Here is a 22,609-nt window from a genome sequence, read left to right as displayed (position 1 = left end):
AAGCACAGAGTCCCATACAGGATAAGCCCTAGGAAAAACACACCAAGACACATATTAATCAAACTCATAAAAATTAAATTCAAAGAAAAAACATTAAAAGCAGCAAGGGAAAAACAAAAAATAACATACAAAGGAATCCCCATAAGGTTATCAGCTGATTTTTCAGTGGAAACTCTGCAGGCCAGAAGGGAGTGGCACTTAAAGTGATGAAAGAGAAAAACCTACAACCAAGATTACTCTACCGAGCAAGGATCTCATTCAGATTCGATGGAGAGGTCAAAAGCTTTTCAAACAAAAGTTAAGAGAATTCAGCACCACCAAACCAGCTTTACAACAAATGCTAAAGAAACTTCTCTAAGCAGGAAACACAAGAGAAGAAAAAGACTCACAAAAAAACCCCAAAACAATTAAGAAAATGGTAAAAGAAACATACATATTGCTAATAACCTTCAATGTAAATGGATTAAATGCCCCAACCAAAAGACACAGACTGGTTGAATGGATACAAAAACAAGACCCATATATATGTTGTCTACAAGAGACCCACTTCAGACCTAGGGACACATACAGACTGAAAGTGAAGGGATGGAAAAAGATATTCCATGCAAATGGAAACCAAAAGAAAGCTGGAGTAGCAATACTCATATCAGATAAAATAGACTTAAAAATAAAGACAGTTACAATAGATAAGGAGGGACACTACACAATGATCAAAGGATCAATCCAAGAAGAAGATATAACAATTACAAATGTTTATGCACCCAACATAGGAGCACCTCAATACATAAGGCAAATGTTAACAACCATGAAAGGAGAAATCGACAGTAACACAATAATAGTAGGGGACTTTAACATCCCACTTACACCAATGGACAGATTATCCAAACAGAAAATAAATAAGGAAACAGAAGCTTTAAATGACACAGTAGACCAGATAGATTTAATTGATATTTATAGAATATTCCACCCAAAAGTGGCAGAATACACTGTCTTCTCAAGTGCACATGGAACATTCTCCAGGAGAGATCACATCTTGGGTCACAAATCAAGCCTCAGAAAATTTAAGAAAACTGAAATCGTATCAAGCATCCTTTCTGACCACAACGCTATGAGATTGGAAATCAATTACAGGAAAAAAAAACCTGTAAAAAACACAAATATGTGGAGGCTAAATAGTGTGCTACTAAATAACCAAGACATCACTGAAGAAATCAAAGAAGAAATTTAAAAATACATAGAAACAAATGACAATGAAAACACGACAACCCAAAACCTATGGGATGCAACAAAAGCAGTTCTAAGAGAGAAGTTTAGAGCAATTCAATCTCACCTCAAGAAACAAGAAAAATCTCAAATAAACAATCTAACCCTACACTTAAAACAACGAAAGAAAGAAGAACAAAAAAAACCCGAAGTCAGTAGAAGGAAAGAAATCATAAATATCAGAGCAGAAATAAATTAAATAGAAACGAAGAAAACAATAGCCAAGATCAATAAAACTAAAAGCTGGTTCTTTGAGAAGATAAACAAAACTGATAAACCCTTAGCCAGACTCATCAAGAAAAAATGGGAGAGGACACAAATGAAAAAGGAGAAATCACAATTGACACTGCAGAAATACAAAGGATTATAAGAGAGTCCTACAAACAACTATATGCCAATAAAATGGACAACCATGAAGAAATGGACACATTCTTGGAAAGGTACAATTTTCCAAGACTGAACCAGGAAGAATTAGAAAATATAAACAGACATATCACAAGTAATGAAATTAAAACCATAATTAAAGATCTCCCAACAAACAAAAGTCCAGGACCAGATGGCTTCACAGGCGAATTCTATCAAACATTTAGAGAAGAGTTAACACAAATCCTTCTCAAACTCTTCCAAAAAATTGCAGAGGGAGAAACACTCCCAAATTCATTCTATGAAGCCACTATCACCCTGATACCAAAACCAGAAAAAGATATAACAAAAAAAAGAAAATTATAGACCAATTTCACTGATGAACATAGATGCAAAAATCCTGAACAAAATACTAGCAAACAGAATCCAACAGCACACTGAAAGGATCATACACCATGATCAAGTGGGATTTATCCCAGGGATGCAAAGATTCTTCAATATATGCCAATCAATCAATGTGATAAACCATATTAACAAATTAAGGAATAAAAACCATATGATCATCTCAATAGATGCAGAAAAAAGCTTTTGACAAAATTCAACACCCATTTATGATAAAAACTCTCCAGAAAATGGGCACAGAAGGAACCTACCTCAACATAATAAAGGCCATATATGACAAACCCACAGCAAACATCACACTCAATGGTGAAAAACTGAAAGCATTTCCACTAGGATCAGGAACAAGACAAGGATGTCCACTCTTGCCACTCTTATTCAACACAGTTTTGGAAGTCCTAGCCACGGCAATCAGAGAAGAAATAAAAGGAATAAAAGGAAAAAGAAATAAAAGAAATAAAAAGGAACACAAACTGGAAAAGAAGAAGTAAAACCGTCACTATTTCCTGGTGACATGATACTATACATAGAAAATCTTAAAGATGCCACCAGAAAACTACTAGAACTAATCAATGAATTTGGTAAGGTTTCAGGATACAAAATTAATGCACAGAAATCTCTTGCATTCCTATACACCAACGGAAAATCAGAAAGAGAAATTAAGGAAACATTCCCATATACCACTGCAACAAAAAGAATAAAATACCTAGGAATAAACCAGCCTAAGGAGGCGAAAGACTTGTACTCAGAAAAGTATAAAACACTGATGAAAGAATTCAAAGATGACATAAGCAGATGAAGATATACCATGTTCTTGGATTGGAAGAATCAATATTGTGAAAATGACTAAACTGCCGAAAGCAATCTACAGATTCAGTGCAATCCCTATCAAACTACCAATGGCATTCTTCACAGAACTAAAACAAAAAAACTTACAATTCGTATGGGAACACGAAAGACACCGAATAGTCAAAGCAATCTTGAGAAAGAAAAACGGAGTTGGAGGAATCAGGCTCCCTGACTTCAAACTATACCACAAAGCTACAGTAATCAAGACAGTATGGTACCGGTACAAAAACAGATATATAGATCAACAGTACAGGATAGAATGCCCAGAGATAAACCCACGCACATATGGGCACCTAATTTATGACAAAGGAGCAAGAACATACAATGGAGAAAAGACAACCTCTTCAATAAGCAGTGTTGGGAAAACTGGACATCTACATGTAAAAGAATGAAATTAGGACACTACCTAACACCATACACAAAAATAAACTCAAAATGGATTCGAGACCTAAATGTAAGAGCAGACACTATAAAACTCTTGGTGGAAAACAAAGGAAAAATCACTCTTTGAATTAAACCACAGCAAGATCTTTTTTGACCCACCTCCTAGAGTAACAAATAAAAACAAAAATAAACAAATGGGACTTAATTAAACTTAAAAGCTTTTGCACAGCAAACAAGACAAAAAGACAACCCTCAGAATGGGAGAAAATATTTGCAAATGAAACAACAAAGGATTAATCTCTAAAATATACAAACAGCTCATGGAGCTCAGTATCAAAAAAAACACACAATCCAGTTAAAAAATGGGCGGAAGACCTAAATAGACATTTCACCAAGGAGACATACAGATGGCCAAGAGGCACATGAAAAGATGCTCAACGTCACTATTAGAGAAATGCAAATCAAAACTACAATGAGGTATCACTTCACACTGGTCAGAATGGCCATTATCAAAAAAGCTAGAGGGCTTCCCTGGTGGCGCAGTGGTTGAGAGTCCGCCTGCCGATGCAGGGGACGCGGGTTCGTGCCCTGGTCCGGGAAGATCCCACATGCCGCGGAGCGGCTGGGCCCGTGAGCCATGGCCGCTGAGCCTGTGCGTCTGGAGCCTGTGCTCCGCAACGGGAGAGGCCACAACAGTGAGAGGTCCACATACCGCAAAAAAAAAAAAAAAAAAAAAAAAAAAGCTAGAAACAATAAATGCTGGAAAGGGTGTGGTGAAAAGGGAAACCTCCTACACTGTTGGTGGGGATGTAAACTGATACAACCACTATGGAAAACTCTATGGAGGTTCCTTAAAAAACTAAAAATAGAACTACCATATGACCCAGCAATCCAACTACTGGGCATATACCCTGAAAACCATAACTCAAAAAGGGACATGCACCACAATGTTCATTGCAGCACTATTTACAAAAGCCAGGACATGGAAGCAACCTAAGTGTCCACTGACAGATGAATGGATAAAGAAGATGTGGCACATATATACAGTGGAATATTACTCAGCAATAAAAAGAAACAAAATTGAGTTATTTGTAGTGAAGTGGATGGACAGAGTCTGTCATACAGAGGGAAGTCAGAAAGAGAAAAACAAATACCGTATGCTAACGCATATATATGGAATATAAAAAAAAAGGTACTGATGAACCTAGTTGCAGGGCAGGAATAAAGATGTAGACATAGAGAATGGACTTGAGGACATGGGGTGTGAGGTCGTAGCTGGGGCAAAGTGAGAGTAGCATCGGCATATATACACTACTGAATGTAAAATAGTTGGCTGGTGGGAAGCAGCAGCATAGCACAGGGAGATCAGCTCGGTGCTTTGCGGTGACCTAGAGGGGTGGGATAGGGAGGGTGGGAGGGAGGCTTAAGAGGGAGGGGATATGGGGACATATGTATGCATATGGCTGATTCACTGTGTTGTGCAACAGAAACTAACATGGTATTGTGAAGCAATTATACTCCAATAAAGAGGTATTAAAAAAATGTACAGAACTGGGTTTTCCTGGTGGCACAGTGGTTAAGAATGCACCTGCCAATGCAGGGGACACGGGTTCGAGCCCTGGTCTGGGAAGATCCCACATGCCGCGGAGCAACTAAGCCCGTGTGCCACAACTACTGAGCCTGTGCTCTAGAGCCTGTGAGCCACAACTACTGAGCCCGCGCACCTAGAGCCCGTGCTCCGCAGCAAGAGAAGCCAACGCAATAAGAAGTCTACCCACCACAACGAAGAGCAGCCCCTGCTAGCTACACTAGAGTAAAGCCCGCGTGCAGCAATGAAGACCCAACGCAGCCAAAAATAAATAAATTTATAAAATTTTAAAAAAAAACCTTGTTAAAAAATGTACAGAACTGATATAACATTTCTTTTAATTAAATAGTTATTTTTCCCATTATTTTTTCCCTTTTTCTTTTCCCATTTAAACAACTAGGCTGTTCTGTTCTCACTGCCTCGGGAAAGGTATGTTATAAAAACAGAATTTTTTTTTTTTAAAGAAGCCTCTTCCTGGCATTTATGCTTCCACCATTCCTTAAGGAACAGAAAGGACTCATAACATAGACTTAGCTTTGGAAGAATTTTATAAAAGAAGCAAAGTTCTCCCTAAAGCTCAAAGTTAGACCTGAAACCTCCAGGAGGCCAAGAGTACAGTCAAGGTCCACAGACCACCCAGCATCCACTGAAGGAAGCACCGTGCATGGCCTGTGTCCACTAAGATCTTCCTTTCAACAGCAGCACAGGCCCTCTGCCCAGTGACTGTTCCAGAAAAAACGATGCTACCTTGTCCCTGGGACCTTTGCTTCCCTCCCCATCCCAGCCCCATCAATAAGCATGGATTAAGTGGTACTACAAAGCATCACTTCCCAGCAAACTGGGGGAATCTTTGCAGTGCACTACCAGGAGGAACCACCATCTCTAAAGCATGTTGACAGTTCTGAGCTCTACACAGTGACAGCCTCTTTCACTTCTCATAGAACCAGTAACTTTCAACTCGGGCAATCTTGTTCTCACATAGATGCACACATTCATTTCAGCTCGTCTCCCATTTGCCCCTTTTGGTTGCTTTGGGAAACACTCTCTCCTGTTCTATCACTGGCATCATACAAGTAATCAAAATGGTGTCATACAAGTAATCAAAACAATATTTTAAGGCCACTCTTGAAGCCCATTAATAAAGCTGTCTTTAGAGGGAGGAAAAGCAGAGTTCAAGTTTGGAGGGAAAAAAACAATTGGGGACCACCTATTTTGAAACTTGAAAGAAGAAGAAAATTTTATTGTTCTTTGGTTGGTTGATCCTACAAATCTTGATCAATGTTTAATGCAACCTAAAAACAAAAAGTAAATATGCTTTAATACAACTAGAACTGTGAAATGTACAAGCCATAGAAAATTTAAGTTTAGGTAACTTCTATGTGACTATGTAAATGAAGCTTTTTGATAGTTTCAGATTATTTCAAATAAAATCCAAAGTCAATATAATAATAATTTAACTGTGTTCTCAATGTATTTACCAACCCATCCTTTCTTCTACTTCTCTTCCTATTCTCTCTTACTGTTATCTGTATCCTTCTTGCAGGGGTCCTGTATGCACCCCTTAAATGTTGAAATTTCTCATGTGAGCCAGGTAACCTGACTCACTCTCCTAGCTTCACTTAGCATATATGCTGATGACTGCTGAATTCATCTCTCCTTCCTGGTCCTCTCCCCTTCCTCCAGACCCATAACATACTTCAAGGGGTCTTTGGCCATTTTCACCTGCATACCTCAGAGTGACCTGAAATCAACATGTCCACAACTGAAGACATCATTTTCACAAAACCTACTTTCTCTTCATATGTTCCTCAATTTAACAAATGTTAAAGCTCAAAAAATGGTGAAGAGTCCAGTTGCCCAAGGCAGAAATCTGGGCTTCATCCTTGATTTCTTTCTCTCCCTTATCTTCCCAGCTGATATCAAATCCACTCAGCTGTCCCCATCTCTGCTGTCTGGTCCTAGCCCTGGTCATCTTGCATCTGGATGACTGTGATAACCTCCTAAGTGGTCTCCTGTTTCCACTCCTGTCCACTCAGATCCTCTCTCCACCTTCTAAAAACACATATCTAATCCTTACATAAACCCTTTCAATGACTCCCATTGCACATAAATCCAAAATCCTTAAGAGGACACACAGAGCCCAGTGTGATCTGGCCTTTATCCACTTCTCCAGCTTCAAATCACACCATTCTCCTAGCTCCATACAACTCAGCCAAAATACCAGACTATTTGCATTCCTTGAAAGCATCTTGCTCTCTCCATCCACTGGGCTCATCTCAGGCTAATTCCTTAAACTGGAGAAGACTCACCCAGGCTAGGTCAGGTTTCCCTGCTCTGTCCTCTCAGACCACCTTCCCCACCGGCCCATGGTCCCCAAAGGGCAGAAACCCTATCTGTTTTGTTCACTGGTATTTTCTAGCTCCCTGCATGGTACCAAAACACAGCAGCCATTAAATAAAAATGTATCCACTGACTGATTAGCACCAAATCCTCGTGGCTCCACTTTCTGAACAGCTCTTAAAAACACCACTCACTACTTCAGGCCATTTGTGCCATCTCTCTGTAGATTACAAATAGCCTCCCGGTGGGTCTCCTCAAATCGATCACTCCATTCTCTTCTACACGCTATAGCCAGATGGCCTTCCTGAAACACAGTTCTGATGTTGGCCTCCACTGCCTTTAGGATAAAATATAAACGTCTGAGCACAGATTACAAGTCCTTTCATGGTCTGGCCCCTGCTCTCCACTGCCTCAGCTCTGATCTCTCCCTGTCTCCCACTCTCTCTTCTCCCCTTCCCAGCCTCCCATCCCACCACTGAGTGACAAAGCTGACTTCCTCCAGGAAGCCTTCCCTGACTAAGGGTCCTCAACTGGGTGGCTGTCCCGCTTTGTCAGTGCCCACTGATGCAGGTGACTCAGTGCAGCCCTCTGCCAGGGCAGTTCCGGGTTACAGCTGCTGATGGGCCTGTCATCAACAGCCCCTCCTCTTGCTCTCCAAGCATAATGCTCTGGACCAGACATCACCTGCTCACTCTAACAATGACTATCAATTGCTTGTCCAGTTGTCTGTTTCTTCCCTGGACAAGGTCAAGAAGGACCTGTTTTCAGTCATAAAAGCATCGGGCACAATTTATGCGGTGCATAGGAAACACTATATGTTTATTAAATAAGCAAATGGACTTATATACTTTAAAAGCATGCACTCTCATTAGCATATTTACTTGGCTCCACGGTTTGCTACTGAGAACCAAAATGCTGGCCCCCAAAATTTAATTTAAAGATTATGTATTTCACCACGATTCTAAATACATATTTTGAAGAGATTTTGAAATTTTCAAAGGCTCATTTCCAAATATACCTATCACCCTCTACACAGGAGGGCACACTGCTCCCTCCACATTAATGCCCAGTGACCTCCCCATCAGTGCCCACACATTTGTGTGGAGCCAGACAAGTGCCCACTCTCACCCTCAGGGCCAGTAGCACAGTGCACAGAAGGGCAGAAGGCCAATTAGGGATAAGTCAGCACCCAGAACACTGGTTTTCTTTCTATGAAACAAAAGGCCCATTTTGCCATCCAACCTTGGCCTGAGATACACTAGGCTCTCCCAAAGTTAAAAAAAAAAAAAAAAAATCTGCTTTTCACAAAACACTTTCCTAAGGATACTCACATCAGATAGCATCGGTTCATCAAGTTCTTCCACTCTGCTCAAGTTCGGCGCTCCATATCGATCACTAATTTCAGCTAGTGTTCTGCCTGAGTCGGCTCCATCCTACAATCATAGAGCTCATTTTCACTTTCAAATGATTTTGAGATTAATACATTAATTTGCTTTCAGTTTTGCTAAGACACTTCTGTATTACAACATCAAAATTCAACATTGTCAGTTAATAGAACGAACCAATACCTGTTAATGACAAGAGAATTCCAGGAATAAACGCAAAAACGTGTTTAAAAAAATACATCGGAAATTTAAAACATATCATTGCATGTAATCATGTGGTCAATAACCTCACAATATTCTGTTTTTTAAAAATACAAAAACAAACCGAATCTCCCAGTTCTACCCACTTTGAGATTTTGCTTTAAAGCACATCACGTTTGTGACTTGTTATTACTAGACTATGTATTTGGACTATCAGTTTTGATAATCTCCTTATTACAAATTTAGCTATTGATGCATCAAAATTAAGCTTTACATTCCAGGATACTTATTCATTTCCCATAATATAGAGTAACGTTTTCTTCTCACCTCTCCATGTGAAATATCTTCACCCTTAGCTATATTTTCCATATTCATTCTCAACTCCTATAATACATAAAAATGAAGAAAAATACTTTGAATATACTTTTCATTTTGATTCCATGTTTAATTTTCAAGCATTTTATTTTTACATTATGATCAATTTAACAGCAAAAATGACCTCTTAAATGACCAATGTGAATACAAAACTGCAGATACAGTCTCATTTAATACTCTATTAAGAGGTGACTACGATGTTTTGTCTATAATTAAATAGAACTTTTTAATAAATGAAAAAGGCTGACTATTTCACTAACCCTGAAGCCAAATTACTAGCAAATTTGAAAAGTGACAAAATAATAATTTTAATAAACTCTTAGAATATGAGATTTTGAAAGAACTGACAGTTATGTAGAATTTTATACATAGTAAAAAAGAAGCAAATATTTCTGAGGGAATTAATCTGGCCCAAGGCACTATCCAATCCATGACACCTCTCCACAGTACCTGGACAATGCCCTCTATAATGCTCTGAACACATGGGAGACTGCTTTCTGAATGTGAAAACGTAGAATGTGCTAACCAAGCCAAACCTTGCTGTGGCCTCTATCTTTTCATTCTAAGGCAGGAGGCTGACCTAACTGCTCCTGAGCTGATTCATTTCAGCTGTTCAAAGATTAGTGATCGGGCTTCCCTGGTGGTGCAGTGGTTGAGAGTCTGCCTGCCGATGCAGGGGACACGGGTTTGTGCCCCAGTCCGGGAAGATCCCACATGCCGCAGAGTGGCTGGGCCCATGAGCCATGGCCGCTGAGCCTGCGCGTCCGGAGCCTGTGCTCCGCAACGGGAGAGGCCACAACAGTGAGAGGCCCGCGTACCGCAAGAAAAAAAAAAAAGATTAGTGATCTTGTGACCATATATACAGTCACCCTGATTATTGGGGACATATATCGTACATATATGGCTTTCTCAAGATCATTCCCTTCTCCTGGGCATGTCTTATCCCACAACCACATGGCTCTGGTGGGGAAACACATATTCTCACAGGACTCCATTGACCAGCCAAGGGATGGATACTTGACACAAACTAAGCCAGTCAGAATCGTTCCCCGAGATTCTTTTCTTAACTGAAACCCAAAAGAAAGGAATCTATTCCTCTCAGACAGTAGGAGCCACATTACAAGACCCAGGAACTATTAAGGACCGTGATCCTCACCCATGTGCAGCAAACCAGGCCACAGTGAGAGACAACAGCAGAGGTAAGAGCCCTGGCAGCATTGATTCTCTTGCTCCCAAAGGTCTGGAAGACCCAACTCAACCAGAGCCCTTCACAATTTAGTTGTAAAACCCTTTCTTCAACCCAGGATCCTTCCAATAAATTTCCTTTTGCAACTGATAGTTTAAGTTATGTCTCTGAAGCCATAAAAAGGCGAGGACAAAAAGACGTGGATGAATTTGTCTCTGAGCAAGGGGTCAAGCAGCAGTATGTTGCAGGGAAGAGAGGGATGATAAGCCAGTAGGAATATGACTTATTAAAGCTACTGTGGCTCTGGTCACATAGTCTGGTAATGGCCATAGAGTAACATGAATGGGACCCTCTGGAGCCAATCCCTTCTATAAATCAGACTTCCCAGCACTCAGATACAGCTATCAGGCATCTCAATAAAAAATACTTTCAACTCTCTTATTATTTTGATCACCATCTTCTTGATGTATTCTGGTTCTTCTTTCTTTTGAGATCACAGAATCTTAACTGAAGAGGAAGGGGGTATGCATTTACGTGTGTGTGCATGCATTGGTATCCATGTGTCCTACCATATTCAGACAAAGATAGATAGATCAGCATCGGTGTTTTTTAAAACTATGTACAGAGATTTGAATTTATCCTTTTAAAATCTCATCTTTTTGACTCACAAAAGTAGTTTTCCGACACTTGGGCTACAACAGGACTAAATGATTTCACTTTGTAAAGAACAATTCTTAGTAGATTAATCTCTTATTATAGAATGATGAGCATAGTACACTGATGAGAAGAATTGAATTTATCTCGAGTTAAAAAATTAACTAATTAATTAAATCTCATCTTTTAAAAAAATTTCATTTACCCTTCCTACTTTTTAAAATTACTTTAAATAATGATGCTTTCATCTAAGCCATTAATAAACATCTTCTACAAAACCTGCTTCTTTTTAAAATTTTAATTTCGGAATAAATAGAGGAGTAACATTTGAGTAACAGATACTAGCTATAAGCATACAATATGAAATATCCAGTTGAAAAGTATAACTCAGTCATGCAGAAGTTTGGTCTATACGACACATACTTTTCGGATACAAGGAAACATTGGCCAAGCAGGAGGCTTGACATAAGACAGACACAATCTGGGGGCTTCCCTGGTGGCGCAGTGGTTAAGAATCCGCCTGCCAATGCAGGGGACACGGGTTTGAGCCCTGGTCCAAGATCCCACATGCTGCGGAACAACTAAGCCTGTGCACCACAACTACTGAGCCCACGTGCCACAACTACTGAAGCCCATGCTCCACCAACAAGAGAAGCCACTGCAATGAGAAGCCCACACACCGCAACCAGAGAAAAGCCCACGCACAGCAATGAAGACCCAATGCAGCCAAAAGAATAAAATAATAAAATAAACTTATTAAAAAAAAACAGACACAGTCAATGGAGATGGACTTTTTTTGACATAAGTTACTGAATAGTTTATTTAAAGAAAGACATGAAAAATCCAAATAAATACATATATATATATTTTTTCGGCTGTGTTGGGTCTTCGTTGCTGCACACGGGCTTTCTCTAGTTGTGGCAAGCAGGGGTTACTCTTCGTTGCGGTGCGCAGGCTTCTCATTGTGGTGGCTTCTCTTGTTGTGGAGCACAGGCTCTAGGCACGTGGGCTTCAGTAGCTGCGGCGTGTGGGCTCAGCAGTGTGGCTCACAGGCTCTAGAGCGCAGGCTCAGTAGTTGTGGCGCACGGGCTTAGTTGCTCCATGGCATATGGTATCTTCCTGGACCAGGGATTGAACCCATGTCCCCTGCATTGGCAGGCGGATTCTTAACCACTGTGCCACCAGGAAAGTCCCCCAAACATAGTTTTAAATGTAAAGTATTGTTGAGAATACATCTAACATGAAGAAAAGAAACAAACTATTGTCTCAGAGATCAAAATACCCCCAATACTACCAAGAACTTCACCTTCAGTATCAGCTACCATAATTAGGAACAACTATCTCTTGACTAAAATGTTGACCAGGGCTTCCTGGCAACATTAGACCTTCCTGGCAGGTCTCTAGACTATGAATCCCCTGCTATAACAGCTGGAAGAAACAGTTAGAGGATTCTCAGAGGTTTTGAATAAAACAGACATTTATAAAACTTCGAATTACCTTCTCAAATAGCTCTTGAGCTCTCTGCAGTTCTTCTATTCTCTGTCTCTCTTTTTCTTGCATTTCCAACTCCAGCTGGAATGCCAGCTGTTGCTGAATATTCAGAAATAAGTAAGTCATATTAGAGTCAGATCAATTGCAAGGAATTCACTCTATTACTCTAAAGTGTCCCAGGATAATTAAGTTTATGCCCACCTAAATTTCAGAAACTTACAAAAATAAATGGTCACAGCCACCCAATACTTTAGCTTTTACAAATATTTCCTGAAGTATAAAATTAAAAAGGAAGCTTCCTTAATTGCTCATTTTAGAAAAGCACTATTTGTACAAAATCAAGTCGTCTTCTCTGTTCTTCCTGAAGCTACAAATGAGACTGCAGTGATTTTTTCTTTTTTGGATAAAATCTCTTTAAGCACAGATGGATCTTCAAACAGCCAAACCTTGGTTGTAAAACAGTAGATAAGAACATTTTAAGTATATTATCTGAAACCAGAGATAATCAACAACATATTTGGTCCCAACTCAACATATATCCTAGCCACGCGAGAATAGGGGTCAGTAGACTAAATTCCTTGGGCCAAGCCTGACCCAACTCCTGTTTTTGTACAGCCCATGAGTGAAGAATGGTTTTTATACATTTTTCATGGTTGAATAATATCAAAAGAATAATAATATTTCATTGCACATGAAAATTATATGAAATTCAAGTGTCAGTGTCTATAAATAAAGCTCTATTAAAACACTGCCATGCTCACACTCACTCATTTACTGTGACTGCTTCTGCCCCATGACAGCACAGCTGAGTATATGCAACAGAGACCACAGGTGGTACTCTCACTACCTTGCACTGCTGCTCAGCACACTACAAGTTCAGTGACACCATTATGACTCACAGCATTTGGAGTGCCACGGTACCACTATACCAGGCCTTTTTTTTTTTTTTTAATCAGTGCATTACCCATCAAAACAAAACAAGAAAAAAAGTGGATTTTGAATGTTGTCCTTTTAAGACACAGTGGAGTGTGGGTTACTTTATTATCAGATTAAACAGCAAAGGACAGTGTTTCTCATGCAATGACACTGTACTAAAAGAATATAGTAAATATCAGCATTACCAGAGTAAGTACTCATCACAATCTTCTCAACTCACATGAATGCAAAGGTCAGAAATATTAAGAAACTTAAAACAGAATTATTTCATGAGAGCAGAATTTCTTCACAAAAATTAAAAATGAAAAGGAGGCTGTAACAAAAGTAAGATCCCAAGTGGCTCTTTTGTTAGCCAAGCAAAGAAATACATTTATCAATGGTGATTCAATTAAAACAAGTTAGAATTCAATGTCCAGAAAAAAACATAAACTTAAGATTATTATCCTTTTGGTGAGAACAGCTGCTCAAAGAGTCGATTACATGGGGAGTAAAATCAGTGGTCAATTAAAGGCAAGGCAAATGGTTTTGAGTGGTTTTCCTTGGCTCTTGATGAGTAGACAAATGCTCCCAACACTGCTTAGCTGTTGTTTATCAAAGGAGTCAATGCTGAGTTTGCAGTGACTGAAAAATCAGCCACTATGAACAGTCTTCATGAACAGTACTACAGGCAACAACATCTTCAAAGACGTTGAGGAACATTAATTCAGTACAACCAGATGTGACATCTGCTCAGATGTGTTACCACCAACAGTGATAAAAATGTGTATGGAACAGAAAAAGGCTTAACTGGACAAAATTTACAAAGTTGGTGAAAACATAGTGTTTAAAACCTATGAGTTCTCATTTTATGATTCAACAGCAGCTACTCTGCAGAAAATATCTGACTCTCTCATGTTATTGAGCCAGCAGTGTTGAAACCGAGTCCCCCCTAAAGCTGAGTTCCCTTATTGAGTTTCTGATTAATCTCTCTATCCAAAACTTTATTCCTTTTCTTGTCCCCTGACCTCAATCCTGTGCTAACTGAACACTAATCAACCAGAGTCAGATCACTAAAATTGCTGTTGTCAATAGCATTGTTAATGTACTAGAATTGCTGTTATAGATATCATCATTAATGTACAAACTCAGGTTGTTTCTCTAGGACAAGATGAGCTAACAGACCCCCCACAAGCCATGGACCATCTGGCCGGAGAACTGTAAACTGGAGACATCCTGACTTCCAAAGGAGTCAATGTTGAGTTCAAAATGACTGAAAAAATCGATCACTGACTGAAAAAGATCAATGACTAAGAAATATAACAGAAGTGCTGAAGCAACATGGATGGACCTAGAGATTATCATACTAAGTGAAGTAAGTCAGACAGAGAAAGACAAGTATCATATGATATCACTTATATGTGGAAACTGAAAAACAGTACAAATGAACTTATTTAAAAAACAGAAACAGACTCACATAGAAAATAAACTATGATTACCAAAAGGGGGGGTATTAAACTGGGAGTAGGGGATTAATAGATGCACACTACCATATATAAAATAAACAGCAAGGATTTACTGTACAGTACAGGGAACTATATTTAATATCTTGTAATAAACTATAACAAAATAGAATAAAAAAGAACACAGATATATACATATATATGACCACTTTGCTGTACACCTGAAACTAACACAATATTGTAAACCAACTATACTTCAATTTAAAAAAAAGAAATGTCACAGAAACATCACAAGATTAATCCGAGCCTCTCTGCTCTTCCTCTTTAAGAAAACCCCTCACTCAAAGACTCAGTTGGACTGGATCCGAGGCTTGTCTCCCACTTCCTTGCTTGGCGCCCTGCAGTAAACTCTGTACTTTCCTTCACTAGAACCCACTGTCAATAGATTTGGCTTTGCTGTGCGTTGGGCGAGCAGACCTGAGTTTGGTTCAGTAACGGTGTCAACAGTGACCTTCATTTACCCTTATGAACTTAAGCATCATTTCTGTGAATTTCTGTCAGAAATAGAAGCTGAATATATCTTGACTTGCGCTACCACCCCATAGTTCCATGGCTCAACAGTGGTAATGTTTTATTGTGAATTTTTGAGCTCAGGGACAAGACTGACGTTTTTCTTAATGAGAAGACCATTTTCAACCACAATTATCAAACATTAAATAGCTTTGGAAATTAGCTTCCGCTGCAGACTTAATAACGATTTTTAATCAATTTAACCTAAAAGTTGCCTATAAGGCAAAACAGCACTCATATGTAAAACTTACACTGCAGGAAAGTCATTTCAGCAACAACTAATTTTCTGAATCACAATGTCAAGCTGCTTTATACACTCCCAGTGCTGTCAGAAACGGGATTTCCATTCCCACACAAATTTGTGACAAATACATTTTCCAAGCTCAAACTATAGTTCCAGAGTGTTTTTAGGCCTTGATGTAAGTGCAAAGGAAATTCCCACATTTCAAAATCCATTTAACTGTGTAACTGAGAAGTTTTCACCAGCCTTCAACTGGAAGGGATTAATCTACCAGGTAGTGGCTAAAAGACAAATATCAAGAGGAAAATCTAATAGAATTCTACGAGTGCCTTCCAAGAGATGAATACACTCAAAATTATAGGCACGTGGACTGATATCAATATTTGGCAGGACCTATGAGGGAAAAGACATTTTTCAAAGATGACATACATAAACTCTCATTATAGATCAGCATTAACAGATACATATTTTCAATACATTTTCATGATAGGGAACATTATCTCTGAACTCCAACTAAGTGAAATGTTATCTTTAAAAAGGGAATGTAGTTCTTCTCAATAATAAGCCTACACTGCAGAAAAAATTGTATTTGATTTTTTAAAATTTTTACTTCATCAATAAAACATTTGTAGAAATTTATTTTCTCTCTTGTTATAGCTACATAGTATACCATAATCCCTACATAATATCCTCAATTTTGCTTCTTGGCCTGAAAATCATAAAATATCCACCTTTACAGAAGGAGTTTGTCAACCTCAGCTAGAAAATAATTTCTCACCATCAGTCCAGTGCCACCCCATAAACAACCTAATATAAGCTCATTCCATTAAGAGCACTTTAAAACTATATTTTTAAACGCATTTAAAAAATAATACATTTTTACAAAGAGATAATAAACAGTGTAATATTTATTTACAAAGGGCTGTTTAAGATAATTTCTTCATATTCCTATATCATCCCCACTAAGATAAAAGTAATGGGCTAGGTAGCCGAAATGCAGGAACATTATCATTCAATCAACTTTCAGAGATTTGTAGAGGAAGCGAAATTAACCTCTCAACAATAACACAAAGTGCAGTTGCTAAATACCAACACAAAGTGCAGTTGCTAAATACCAACCACATTGGTCAACATAACCGGTTTCTTAACATTTTCAGGAAATGTTCGAAACCCAATCGCTTTCTTCACACATGTGTAAAACCATTAGAAAAACATTCAAACAAATACAAAAGCTAGTACTTCCAAAATGAACTCTTAAGCAGAAAACAGCAAAAAAAAATATTTCCCTGCTCACAAGGACCCAGGCTTGCTGGAGAATGCCTAAAATTTCAAGGAATTTCAAGTCAGTGGTATTGATTATGAGGACACCTGCTCTTGCAACCAACAGGCAGGTGACCAGAGTCCTGACCTTCCAGCTCACTTGACTCGGGGGACACGGAGAAGCCTCTTTCTCTTCATCTGTTGGTCCACCCGTCCCTTCTCCTCCTCTCATCTATCTCTGCCCATCAATCCACTTCTTTAATGGGCCACCACATCTTCTGCAGGATATCACTATGTCTTCCACCCCCAATACAATGCTTAGGGTTTGATGCACAGGGGATGGCTTCATACTGATACAGCTAGAAAAATGTTTGGGTTCCAGTATTGCCGAATTTTATTTAAGTAAGGTAAAGAAGATGAGTCAAAGGAAATTAAATATCTCCATATCTGTGATCTAACTATCTTAGGGAAGGAGAACTGCTGAAAAGTTCTTATTCTGATAGACAGGGGACAGATGCCAGCTCTAGAAGCTGGAAGAGGCATGACAGATCCTCACTCAAAGTTGGGGTGACTGCAGCAGACACTTGCCCATTTAGACGGTCATTTGACATCCAACTCAACACTGTGCAACCTCCCCACAAAAATAAGCCAAATGACTGAAAAATGAAGAAGACTCAGAAGCAGTAAAGGTGCCTAGAATAGCCGTATCCATCTAAGGTGCCTAGAATGATCCATCCCAGTATCAAGGATGGGAGACAAGACAGAGAAGCTAGTTTCCATGTCTACATTTTCCTTTTTTATCCACACACTCAAATAATAGGCTTCTTTCCCTTTTTATAATATGTAAACTGGAGTTGAGACTCTAGAGTTAAGTACCGTATGATAGAAGTATAGGGTGACTCCAACTTGGTTTAGAAGAGCTCCATAAATTAAGTTAGTCCAGAAGCCACTCTAGAACTTTCCCTTCTCTGGTTTATACTCCATGACCCACCTCTTCAGCCATTTTCAAACCAAAATCTTTAGCTCCCCAATCCTGCTAACCCAAACTCACTTCAGTCAAAGGGTCTGTCTCCTCCACATCCTCACTCAAATATCCAGGCCTAGGTGGAGAAAATCACATCATCACAAAACCAAACCAAAAGGCCCCATTATGACTGCTTGGTCTCAGGGAATTCAGTGCTACTGAGGGATGCTAAGTTTCCTTGGTCAACTCTACCTCTCCAAAGCCACTGTTTCAAACCTTCACCACTCTCCCCACACCTCCTACCTTACCACCTCATTCTGGGCAGATGATCATGGCCCCTACTTCATAAAAAATAAATAGTCACACAGAAACTGCTTTCAACTTTTGCCACAAAACCTACACACCACATGCACCTAACGCCGTCCTCTCCTCTTTCCTTGAATCAAAGAGTCAAAGAAGGGCCCCTCCACCTGCCTTACCTGTGTTCCAGAGCCAATTGCCTCTGGTCTCCATGAAAAGTTGACTCTAGTAATCATCCCCTTTATTTCTTTACATCGACCACTCCCCTCCACTCTGTTCCTTAAAAAAAACAAACAAATAAACAAAAGAAAACTCCTTCCCTGAAAATCTCCTTGAAAGCATTACCTGTACTCACCATCTCCATCTCCCCTGCTTTACCCCACCCCACATTCGCTGCTCCCACCAAGGTCACCAGTGGCCTTAAATGAGACTTGGCAGTTCTGTTCCCACTCAACCAGCCACAGACATGGTTGACCACTCAGGTCTCATTGAGACGCTGTCCCCTTGGCTTCTGTGACAGCGGACTCTCTGGGTTTTCCTCCTACCTCACCACTGCTTCTTCTCCAGTAAAGAAGCCACATACAGACATAAAGATGAAGATATAAGAAAGCTACATCTAAGCAACAAGAGATGAGTTTTTCAACACTTGGGTTGCACCACACCAAGGGTGACTCCACTAGCTCCAATCACCACTGAACTCTCTTGTCTCACCTGCTGAAACAGGAGCTCCTCTGCTTTAAGTCTCTCCATCATTTCCTGCTCCATCACAGCTAATTCTCTTTCATGCTCCAACTGGGCCCTTTCCTCTTGTCTCTAACATGGTTTAAAAAAAAAAAAATCATCATGTGACTAATTACAGATAAAACAATCTTAACAGCATCTTAATCTCCAACAGTAGGGAAAGGATTAAGCAAATTATAGTCACATGTGGAAACTGTATAATAATTGGGGGAAATGTGTGTTTCAACAAAGAGCACAAAATTAAAATTATACAGCAAATACAGTCACAATTGTGTAAAAAAAAAAAACTCCAGGCAAATGTGTAGAAAAAAGACTAGAATACCTAAAAATACCTAAGAATCTAAATAGAGGTCTTCTTTACTTTCTTCTTTCTACTTTTTCATGTTATCCAAGTTTTGTAATAATAAACATACTATTTTTTTTTTTTTTTTTTTTTTTTTGCGGTACGCAGGCCTCTCACTGCTATGGCCTCTCCCGCTGCGGAGCACAGGCTCCGGACGCGCAGGCCCAGCGGCCACGGCTCACGGGCCCAGCCGCTCTGCGTCATGTGGGACCCTCCCGGACCGGGGCACGAACCCATGTCCCCCGCATCGGCAGGCGGACTCCCAACCACTGTGCCACCAGGGAAGCGCACATACTATTTTTATAATAGAAAGAAATGATAATATTGAACTTTTTTTAAAAAGCAAAGAAGCTGGACCAATTATTTCACTCCTCTAATTTTATAAAAGAAGATCCACAATGGAACAGAATAGAAAGCCCAGAAATAAACCCAAGCATCTATGGTCAATTAATGGAGAAAAGACGGTCTCTTCAATAAGTGGTGCTGGGAAAACTGGACAGCCACCTGTAAAAGAATGAAATTAGAACATTCTCTAGCACTATACACAAAAATAAACTCAAAATGGATTAAAGTGCTAAATGTAAGACTGGATACTATAAAACTTCTAGAGCAAAACATAGGCAGGACACTCTTTGACCTAAATCACAGCAATATCTTTTTTGGATCCATCTCCTAGAGTAATGGAAATAAAAACAAAAATAAACAAATGGGACCTGATTAAACTTAAAAACTTTTGCACAGCAAAGGAAGCCATAAACAAAAAGACAACCTATGGAATGGGAGAAAATATTTGCAAATGATAAAACCAACAGGGATTAATCTCCAAACTATACGAACAGCTCATATAGCTCAATATCAGAAAAACAAACAACCCAATCAAAAAATGGGCAGATCTAAATAGGCATTTCTCCAAAGAAGACATACAGATGGCCAAAGGCACATGAAAAGATGCTCAGCATCAGTAATTACTAGAGAAATGCAAATCAAAACTACAATGAGGGATCACCTCACACCAGTCAGAATGGCCATCATCAAAAAGTCTACGAATAGGGCTTCCCTGGTGGCGCAGTGGTTGAGAGTCCGCCTGCCGATGCAGGGGACATGGGTTCGTGTCCCGGTCTGGGAAGATCCCACATGCCGAGGAGCGGCTGGGCCCGTGAGCCATGGCTGCTGAGCCTGCGCATCCAGAGCCTGTGTTCCGCAACGGGAGAGGCCACAACAGTGAGAGGCCTGTGTAGCGCAAAAAAAAAAAAGAAAAAAAAAGTCTACAAATAATAAATGCTGGAGAAGGTGTGGAGGAAAGGGAACCCTCCTACACTGTTGGTGGGAATATAAATTGGTACAGTCACTATGGAGAACAGTGTGGAGGTTCCTTAAAAAACTAAAAATAGAGTGCATATGATCCTTCAATCCCACTCCTGGGCATATATCCAGGGAAAACTATAATTTGAAAAGCTACATGCACCCCAAGGTTCACTGTAGCACTACTTACAATAGCCAAGACATGGAAGCAACCTAAATGTCCACTGACAGATGAATGGATAAAGAAGATGTGGTACATATATACAATGGAATACTACTCAGCCATAAAAATGAATGAAATAATGCCATTTGTAGCAACATGCATGGACCTAGAGATTATCATATTAAGTGAAGTAAGTCAGACAGAGAAAGACAAATATTATATGGTATCAGTTATATGTGGAATCTAAAACATGATACAAATGAACTTATTAACAAAACAGAAACAGACTCACACACTTAGAAAACAAACTTAACGGTTACCAAAAGGGAAAGGCTGGGAGGGGAGAGATAAATCAGGAATTTGGGAGTAACATATACACACTACTATATATAAAATAGATAAACAACAAGGGCCTACTGTACAGTGCAGGGAACTATACTGAATATTTTGTAATAACCTATATGGAAAAAGAATCTGAAAAAAAAATATGTGTGTGTGTGTATATATACACACAGAGACACACACATATATATGCATAACTGAGTCACTTTGCTGTAGACCTGAAACTAACATAACATTGTAAATCAACTATACTTCAATAAAAAATAAATTAAAAAAAAAAGAAGATCCATACTTACTTGTTGCTCCACGGTCACATTGTTCTTATACTTGTAAATCCACAATGCTAAGTATTCTATTGGATCCACTGGGCGCATCCTTGCCACTTCTGCAAGACCTTGAGTTAGACACTTCCCAAGATTCTTTTGAAGATATGCCGACTCCATTTCTAACTGCTAAATAAAAACCTCTAAAAGATAAACGTTTTGCATTAGAGCAGGAAATTTTCAATGAAGGCACAATCAAAGTAGAGCTCAGTGAGGCCAACAAAGCATTACATCCTGTCACCAGTCATGGGCACCTGCCATCAGGGATGGCACAAGCAAGCTGGCTCCAGGACACTTCTAGCAGTTTCCAAAAAGCCTCCACAGAAGTCACTACAACTAAAATAGTTTCAAAAACCTGAAGGACCCTGGAGTCCAAGTGTCAGAAAAGGGTTACTGTCATTATTGATGGTGAGACGACTATATGGCAAGCGATGCATGTCTTACTAAATCCTTACAACATACCTGAACATGGTATCATTAGCCCCACTGTGCAGATGAGGTCGCCCAGGCCCAAAGAGCATAAGTGAACAGCCCAGGATCACACAGGTGGCGTATGACGAAGAGGGATTCATACCCAACCCTTGATTCCAGAGTCATTACCCTAAGTGACTTACTAAGATGCTCCTCCGGAGCCATGAGAGTCGTTTCTAGAAAATATCACAATAGACCACCTCAAATTTTTTAAAAATCCAAGTATCTCAAGGCCAAAGAATAAAAAAATGTCATCCTTCAAAGAACAGCCTATGAAGCTTCTCATGCTTTGGCCCCAATTCTGTTTCCAGGCTCACCTCTTGATATAGTTTCTGCCTCTAACATATTCTGGGCTCTAACTACACAGAACATCCTGCCATTCTGCTGCTCACACCTTGCATGTTTCCATCTCCATGACTTTTGCACATGATGGCCCCCTCACTCTCAGCTTGGAAAATATCTCATCTGCAAGGTATCAATCATCTCCAATTCCTCACTGCTGTGGCTATACAACCATCTCCCAGGCAACACAAAGACGTTCCTCCTTCCCCAAGCAGCTCACACAGTACTTGTCACACTATCTGAGCATTATCTGTGTATGCACATGTCTGTCCTCCTGCTAGAGGACAAACTTCTCAAGCTCCTCAAAAACTGTGTTTCAATCACAGCGTGGACACAGCTGGCTCTCCATGATGGCAAGTGAATGAGTTTCTCCACTGTCTCAGTAATGTCCCAG

General features: G+C 39.6%; 1 protein-coding gene across 5 annotated transcripts in view; it reads right to left on the bottom strand.

The window, feature by feature from the left end:
* DYDC1 (DPY30 domain containing 1) overlaps nucleotides 1-22,609 on the bottom strand; it is a 69,280-nt gene that overhangs the window by 44,752 nt on the left and 1,919 nt on the right. For 3 of the 5 annotated variants that reach the window (XR_014015086.1, XM_081224568.1, XM_081224569.1), the window contains exons 2-6: nucleotides 21,376-21,545; nucleotides 18,900-19,001; nucleotides 12,485-12,577; nucleotides 9,100-9,156; nucleotides 8,518-8,619 (exon numbers count right to left, since the gene is read on the bottom strand). Coding sequence is in view for 4 of the 5 variants with exons in the window: in XM_081224568.1 (XP_081080694.1) it covers nucleotides 8,518-8,619; nucleotides 9,100-9,156; nucleotides 12,485-12,577; nucleotides 18,900-19,001; nucleotides 21,376-21,522 (501 nt within the window). In the remaining variant the exon portion in view is untranslated. The other 2 variants (XM_081224571.1, XM_081224570.1) reach the window with 2 other exon arrangements.

The sequence above is a fragment of the Mesoplodon bidens genome, assembly GCF_964165515.1.
Source record: "Mesoplodon bidens genome assembly, chromosome: 1".
In the NCBI taxonomy this organism is placed as follows: Eukaryota; Metazoa; Chordata; class Mammalia; order Artiodactyla; family Ziphiidae; genus Mesoplodon; species Mesoplodon bidens.
This window is presented reverse-complemented; position numbering and strand designations above follow the sequence as displayed.